This window comes from Panicum virgatum, chromosome 3K (assembly GCF_016808335.1).
Source record: "Panicum virgatum strain AP13 chromosome 3K, P.virgatum_v5, whole genome shotgun sequence".
Classification (NCBI taxonomy): Eukaryota; Viridiplantae; Streptophyta; class Magnoliopsida; order Poales; family Poaceae; genus Panicum; species Panicum virgatum.
The window spans coordinates 18,244,872-18,252,970 of NC_053138.1; the positions used below are offsets into that span (position 1 = coordinate 18,244,872).

The 8,099-nt window shown below is 42.4% G+C and overlaps 1 protein-coding gene across 3 annotated transcripts; it reads left to right on the forward strand.

Moving 5' to 3' along the window:
- Positions 1 to 2,349: 2,349 nt before the first annotated feature.
- Positions 2,350 to 5,502, forward strand: LOC120698074 (auxin-responsive protein IAA18-like). 3 transcript variants are annotated; one of them, XM_039981552.1, is made up of 8 exons: positions 2,351 to 2,545; positions 2,611 to 2,642; positions 3,212 to 3,579; positions 3,681 to 3,843; positions 4,179 to 4,441; positions 4,574 to 4,721; positions 4,964 to 5,027; positions 5,178 to 5,502. In XM_039981552.1, the coding sequence occupies exons 3-8, from the start codon at positions 3,222 to 3,224 to the stop codon at positions 5,211 to 5,213; spliced, it is 1,032 nt and encodes a 343-aa protein (XP_039837486.1). In that variant the 5' UTR covers positions 2,351 to 2,545; positions 2,611 to 2,642; positions 3,212 to 3,221; the 3' UTR covers positions 5,214 to 5,502. The 3 variants fall into 3 exon arrangements, with proteins under 3 accessions (XP_039837487.1, XP_039837484.1, XP_039837486.1); XM_039981553.1 differs by lacking the exon at positions 2,611 to 2,642 and having other exon boundaries at positions 2,350 to 2,540; XM_039981550.1 differs by having other exon boundaries at positions 2,350 to 3,579.
- The last annotated feature ends 2,597 nt before the right edge of the window (positions 5,503 to 8,099 follow it).

The following is an 8,099-nucleotide window of genomic DNA, read 5'->3' on the forward strand; positions in this document are numbered from 1 at the left end:
AACTATACCCCCTTTCGTCTGTCCAGCAGACAAAATCTAAATTTCGTCTACCCAGAGGACGAAAATACAGTATGTTCGTCCTATCGTCAGATGAAATCTAATTTCGTCGAACCAGTAGACGAAAATGCATGAAAAAGATAATTTTTGTGGGGCCTGCTAATTTTTGTCTACCCGTTGTTGGACGAAATCTATAAATTTTGTCCAACGGGTAGACAAAATCTAATTTTTGTCTACCCATTGGACGAAATTTAGTTTTCATCAGCAGCTCTGAGTTCTTGTTTTTGAATAGATATTTGAACACCTTTCTAATGTTTTGCACAAAAATAAATCATACATTTTTGTAGTCCAATGTTCCCTGTACTCAGTGGTAAAATTTTTTCCAAAGGTTTTATGTAAAGTAATTTTTATATACGTCCAAAATGTGGTTCATTTTGGACGTATATAAAAATTACTTTACATAAAACCTTTGGAAAAAATTTTACCACTGAGTACAGGGAACATTGGACTACAAAAATGTATGATTTAATTTTCTGCAAAACATCAGAAAGATGTTCAAATATTTATTCAAAAACAGGAACTCAGAGTTGCCAATGACAACTAAATTTTGTCCAACGGGTAGACGAAAATTAGCAGGCCCCACGAAAAATGTCATTTTCATGCATTTTTGTCTACTGGTTCGACGAAATTAGATTTCGTTTGACGATAGGACGAAAATATAGTATTTTTTTCGTCCTTTGGGTAGACGAAATTTAGATTTCGTCTGCTGGACAGATGAAAGGGTATAATTTTGAAATTCCACATATTCAGGATATTATTCCGTAATTACAGTATAATTTTGTATTAAAAAAATTAAAAGTTTCAAAGATCAGATGCTTGCTTGCATTGGGAGCCCATGAGCAGTAAGCAAAAGCGCCGCCATGCTAGTAGTATCTTCGTTCATTACAAGTAGTAGTAGTATAATATAATAATGACGGCCGTTTTAAAAGACCATTTGATCAGAAAACGACACAAAAGTCAGAAGGACGAATCATTTTCGCCCAACAAAAACCACTGTTCCGACGAAATGAAAAAAAAAAGTGTTCGCAGATCTGGTCTGTTCTACTAGTGTTCTGCATGCCGCATGGGCGCATGGCCCTTCCTTGCATAATTGAAGGACCCGTGTATAGCCCAGCACGAACATATTCTTCAGCAGCATGGGTCACCAACCACTGGCACGCAAGTTGCGCAGCCCAACAGCAACGGCAGCAGTGGTCCAGTCCCCCCGCGGCTGCCGGTTGCGGAAGCCGGCCAGCAGCGCCAACCATCGCATCACACCCAACCCCACACCAAGTCTGTGTTTAGATTTGCACAGATGAGTTGTAAATCGCGAGATAAATTTAATAATGCTAATTAATTTATAATTAATCTATAATTAACGGTTGGTTACTGTAGCATCACTGTTGCAAATCATGGATTAAGTAGGCTCATTAGATTCGTCTCGTGATTTACAGCTCATCCATGCAAAAAAATTTATAAATAGACTTCATTTAGTACTTCATGCATGTGTCAAAACATTCGATGTGAGATTTTTTTCGGGGTTTACCGTTAAAGATTGTTTACAGCGCCCAAATCGCAAAGTCCATGGCCCGACACCAACTACACGTCTACACCGCAGGCAGCATCCATCCCATCGATCGCATCGCATCACCTCTCCCGCGCTCGCCCGGATAAGCGTCGCTCCCTCTCCGGCGCGGCGCGGCGCGGCCCCCTTGGCGTCGCCCCCGAACACCAATCATCCACCCCCACGCGCGCACGCAACGCCGAAAGAGGACGACGCCGCGGCCGTCGCCGTCGACTCTGAACCTGTCACAGAACACCAGCAAGGCAGCAGCGAACGTGTGGGCGATGAGTGTTTGGATAGGGCTGAAAAAAAATTCGCAAATTTTTTTTTGCATCTTTGACTACTAATTTAGAGTATCAAATAAAGTCTAATTATAAAATCACCTCCATAATCACCCGTGTAAATCGCAAGACGAATCTAATGAGGCATTTGACCGCGTGATTAGAGAATGGTTACTGTAGTCTCACTGTAGCAAATCATTAATTAATTATCGTCATTAGATTCGTCTCGAAAAGTTACATCAGTCCTTGAAAAGTTTTTGTAAATAGACTTTATTAAGTACTCTATGCAGACATTCATCCTTTTGTGTAATTTTGATTTGACATTTAACCAAACACACCCTTGCCGAGAACAGATGGGCGCAAAAGTGCAGGGCTGAAAGGAGAGACCGAAGAGATACATGCTACAGGGATGTAGTGTAGCTAGGGGGGCTATAGAAACGTAGGCCATGGGAAAAAAAGAAAGAAAGAACGGCGCCAGCTCGGGGCAGGCACCATGCTGGTGGTCTGGTACAAAAGAGAGGCCAGGCTCAGGGTGCAGCTCCGCCACAGATAACAGCCTACTTGCTTGCTTCAGGCCTTCAGCTGGCTAGCCGGCAGCGCCTCTCACGGCCTCGCTCCACGTCTCCACCTCACCTCATCTGGGTTCTCGAGTTCTTCGGGTCTGGTCTTTTTCTTTTTTTCGCGACCGTGCGTGAGCACGTTTTTCACGAAGAGGTTACTTCGGGTCTGGTCGGGTCTGGTCAGGTGACTGCAGCTGGTCGGTGAGTTCTTCTTGGCTCCTTGGTCTCTGCTGAATTGAATTTTCTTGCCGTACGATTCAGTTCGAGAAGGCCTGTGAAGAACTAGAGAAACCTCCCTCGTCTGGATCGACTCGAGAACTGACGTTAGAGTCTCGATTGGTGTCTGAACTCTCAAGTGACCTTTTGCTGATCCTTTCCTCTGCTAGCTTGAGCACCTACTCCAAGAACACGCTTTCGTTGCTTGACGCCAGCTCGAGAGGGTTTTGCTGTCTCCTCGCCGGATAGGATGAGCTCCCGGGAATGCCTTTGACGTGATTTGATTTGGTGACAGCACGAGTCATGTGTCTTTTCCCAGCTTTTCTCTTCCCGGCTCGCGTTCACTTTGACCTTGGAATTGCATAAATCGCACGTTTGTTTCACACTTTCTCCGTCCCAAGTAGAGTGCGAGACTCAGCTTTTCAAGTAGCAGCTTACTTGTACTCCTCCCAACTCCCCCGTCAAATGTTATCTAAAGCCCTGGCTACACACTACCACCATCCACATATTTATATGCAAATTGAAGGTCTGTTTTCCTCCTGTGCCTCTCCTAGATCAAGTGCCATGGAGGAAGACTCCAGAGGGAGAGCTCCTTCCACTCCTCAACTGCTAAACCTCATCCGAGGCGAGGGAGAATGGAAGGTGGTTAGGGAGGCAGCAGATGGAGGGAGATCGTCAAGAACCACAAGCTCTGAAGCCGAGGAGGACACGAAGCTGGAGCTGAAGCTCGGCCTCCCTGGTGTCCAGGAGGAAGAGAGACCAGCCGGCCCCAGAGAGAAGATGCAGCAAGAACAGGAGAGCTGCACGGCACTCTCCCTTGGTTGCTTCCGATCACATTCGAGACTCGCCACTAGCACTGCCACTGCCACTGCCACAGGGGCAAAGAGAGGATTCTTGGCCACCGTTGGTGCCAAGGCAGAAGGTAAGTGTACAAAGGAAATTAAAAACATGCAGCCGTTTATTAGTTCAGAAAGCTGCAATCTCGTTTTGTTTCTGACAGCTTTTTTCCTGTGATTTTTGAAGTTTGTAATCAGAGGCACCAGGACAGGCAAGGGTGTGGGAATGGGTTAACATTGGGAGATGAAAACATGGCAGGTGAAAGGAAGAAAGGGTGCTGTCCCCCGTCGTCGTCGCGTGACTCGGCTGCTGCGCCTGTGCACAGCAGCAGCAGCCCCCAACAGGGGAGGTGAGGACACATCCTTGTTTTACTGGCTTTCCCGTCTTTTTGTGCCCTCAGATATGGAAGCTATCAGCTATGCTTGTTTGTTTTTGTCACGGCGTATGCGTGATCTTGGGAATGGATTACGTAGTTTAACGTTCCTGTCTGTTTCAGCTTTACTTGCTGATCCTGACTTTCTGGATCAATTGTGAAAGCAAATCAGTTCAGGAAATTAACGGTGCAATAATTAGGGATGCAGCTACATAGTTCAAATATTTAATTAGTTTGTTGAAAACTTCGCTGTGTTTTAAAAGAGGAATTTGAGACTTACTGAAACTCACTGGTGCTCTGATTCAATGTAGAGGTGCTGTTCTTCCAGTGGTCGGTTGGCCTCCGGTCCGGGCCATCAGGAGAAACCTCTCAAATGGTAGTTCATCTAAGCAATCGCCTGACCGACAAAACGATGAAGCTGGTGACAAGGCGAAGCTAACCTGCAAGAGGAGCCCGCTTGTCAAAATAAACATGGACGGCATCCCCATTGGAAGGAAAATAGACCTCGCAGCATACGACAACTTTCAGAAGCTGTCATCTGCCGTCCAAGAGTTGTTTTCTGGCTTTCTTGAAGGTACAAATTAAACACCAGACCACAGAAAATAATACTCGGTCAATTTTTTTATAAAGACGAATGCTTGAGTATCTAAATAGAACCAATCAGAGTCTTCTTCTATTTCTGAAGATTATGATTTTGGTCCTGCAGCTCAGAAGGACTTAGACTGTACTAAAAGTGGAGAACAAGGAACGGAAGAGAAACTATTTTCTGGGTTATTGGATGGAAATGGCGAATACACTTTGGTTTACGAAGACGATGGAGGGAGCAGGACACCAGTTGGGGACCTACCATGGAAGTAAGCCTTCCCTGTTCCTTTCTCTTTATATGCATATCACAATCCACACACCTACTGGCTTTCTGTAAGTTTCTTAAGCATAAGAACACTATAATGCACAATTTTTATCACCTTCAGTGACAATCAGATTTTCTGGATTACTGTACAATTCTAATAATTTAGAATTTGTCAAATTTTGATAAGGCCAATTCAGAAACATGCCTGTGTACTATCTTAATTAAATTGTTTATTAATTCCTGCAGTGTATTTGTTTCTACTGCTAAGAGGCTGAGGGTTATGAAAAGTTCAGAGCTTCCCCATGGCATGGTAATTACAGTGCAGATTCAAGCTGTCTTTGCTTCCCTGTTATGGAGATTCAAAAACTTCATCTCTGGTTAAATTTGTATAAACTGAATTATTTTATGTGGCATAAATCCCCAAGTTTCCCACTCATTTATGTTTTTACCTTTTTTGCAGATTAAAACTACCTCTGGGAGGGCAGCAGATCATTAATATGAGGCCAGTAGTCCAGCCATTGGATCATGCAAACTGTTTTAATCACCGGCTTCCTTCATGTGACTCCTTTTCGCTTGTAGAGATAAATCTGATAAGATAAATGCTAGCATATTGCAGATGCCTAAATGCACTGCATATTTTGTAATTTTCCTTGCTATTTCAGATATAGCTATGCAACATGATCTAGTAGGATTACTAAACCTGAAAAATGTATTTTTATTTTTTACTGTGATGCAATAAGTTTCAACTAACTAGGCTGAGATGAAAAAGGCATATGTAATGTTCAGATCACAATGGTGAGCATGCTAACCAAGAAAACAAGCATATACAACCTTGGGAGGCTGATAGCTCATCAACAATGGAGGAGCAAACATTGTGTTGAGTTTAGAAATGCTAGGGGTGGAGTCACCAACTCTCGTCATACCAATTCAGCATTAGAAAATTCAACGCAATGTTTTCAGGTCAAAGTATTTGTCACAAGCACCATGAGGAATGCTTTGACCTGATTCAAATTTTTTTTACTGTAAAGATCTGCGAGAAGTATGAGGTATACCTGTAATTTGTACTATAAAAAAGCAGAAAAAAACCATACATCCATGCAGCAACTCTGCAACTCTATTTCACTGTTGAAACACCACTATTCATAAACGGCTAGCTGGTTTATAATCAGAAGCTCCATCTGCAGATAATCAAGAGTAGTTAGTGTTCTTAAGACAGAGGTTAGAGCTGTAATCAGTTATACATACATAAAAGCATAGGACAGCAGGCCAAAAAACAACCATTTCTTTTCCTGGCGCAGATAGAAATATTCACTGCCATGCTTCCAGCCTTGGAATTGGGGACAAAGGAAAGGTCCCTGTCATTGGACCACTATACCGAATGGCCGAAAAGAGGAAGAGACGGGGTGGATTACGAAAGAATCTTTAGCTCCTTTTGTTGTGTCCTTCCCAAACATCCGTACCCCCCCGTGTTGTGTGCTAATATGTCACCGGTGCGTATTTTAGTTGCTAGGCTAAAAGCTATATTGCCTTTGCAAGAACATTGCATTGGAGCAGGTGAAAGCAGCATGAGTACTTACAAAATTTAAGCATGCTAGTTGCCCAATGATTGGCTTTTCGATATAGATATACTACTATAAGTATTAGTACCAGTCCGTTGTCTTGCCTGCACTATCGTGTTCCAGTGTTCTGCTCTTGAAAACAACTTGTCAGACAAATAGATGTGTACTGTGATGCATTGAGATGCTAGGTGAACATGCTACTGGAGACTGCAACTGCAACAACCTAAATAAAAAGGTATTTTAAATGACGCCGTAAATGGAAAAGACGAGCACTTAATCGAGATCCTCACATCAGCATATATAAAGGATATGATCAAATGGACAATTCAGCTTCGTCAGACAGTTCTTTGTTTTTTCTAAAAAGAAAGGTTGAACAGACCTAATCTAATCATAGGAGCCATACAAGCATGCATAGTTCTTCATCATCAATGTCCAATCATAGGATCCATATCCATACCAGCATATATTGTTTATTCATCACCACTGTCCTAGCATATATGCCTCAAAAGACTGTAGTAAGACTCCAAGGATGGCATAGAGGTTATACATGAAAGTGAAGAAAAAATAAGAGCACTCTGCATATCCAGTATCCAGTAAAATACATGGTCATATGCAAATTGAGGACTATGCGAAACACTTCATATCTTAGCTAGTAGTATACTCCTATCTATCATGCACTAATCCTCATGTGGTACTTACATAGTGTAATTCATCAGAAGAAATGACTGTGGGGAGTGTGTATTAAAACCACCCTAGACATTGATTTAAGATCACAACCAGGAACCTTTACAAGATAGATAACTATATGAATGGCAAAAATAGAGAGCATCTCTTTTCCAGAAAGAGAGTAGATAGCATTTGAACTCACTGAAAATAACTGTTCAATGACAGCCATCAAGTTGGCGCATTGCGAACGGATAAAATAAAAGCATGGACGGTTCAGGTAAGTGCAACCGCACAAAAAAAAAAAACTTTACAGCACGATAAGCAAATATGTGGTGCTAAGCAGCTCTGCTCTCTGAGAGGCACGAATGCTAGAAACATGCAAAGTTGACAAATCTGATAAGTTAGGCATTTGCACCAAAGAATAGCCTCGCTAGGTCCAGATTGTGCCCCCTATTTCGCCAGGTGTCCCAGTTAAAATAAGTCATAGACCACACAAAACAATGGACAAGGATTTCTTAATCCTTATCTCTGTTTGTTCGATACCGGGCAGAGAGAGATGAAGAGATCCACGTTTTATACGTGCACCAACCAAAATGTGGAATATTTTCATTTGATAGTTTTAATTATTTTTCGGAAGAACAAATAAAATGTCTGTTACTAGCTTGTGCTGGCGGCTTATCCTCATTTCCTGAACTCTCTAGTCAAGTGGAACCTGTCTTTCAGCACTATAACAATGATCAGCTAATGGTCTATAAAATCGTGCAGGTAATGGAAATTGACAACTCAACTGACTTCCTTGTCTCAACATTTTAGTTTCAAATTATCCACTGGGACAGATTTCGACGCATGAAAGCATCATGCAGCTGGAGGGTACACCTGTAAAATTATAGGTCCGCATCTGAAGGAAGAGACTTAACCAGAACAAAACAACTGTTAATCTATCATGGGATACAATCCGCAGATGGAATGGGACCACTCTTGCTTCTACTGTTAATCTAATTCACCCTTTGCTACATCTTCCTAGCCTGCAAACAGAATGCGTCAAGGGTATTGATGTACAGTACTATACTACTACGTGTGGTCTGCAACTCAGCTAGGCAGTAAGATGGTTCAGTGTCACTTCTCTGACGCTACTCGATTGCCAGAAATGCAGGTCC

Bases quoted from the DNA above. Each gene is read 5' to 3' on its own strand.
- LOC120698074 (XM_039981550.1), top strand. From the start codon at position 3,123: ATGTTATCTAAAGCCCTGGCTACACACTACCACCATCCACATATTTAT. The intron at 4,442-4,573 runs GTACAAATTAAA...TTGGTCCTGCAG, and splicing joins GTTTTCTGGCTTTCTTGAAG to CTCAGAAGGACTTAGACTGT. The intron at 5,028-5,177 runs GTAATTACAGTG...CCTTTTTTGCAG, and splicing joins CAGAGCTTCCCCATGGCATG to ATTAAAACTACCTCTGGGAG.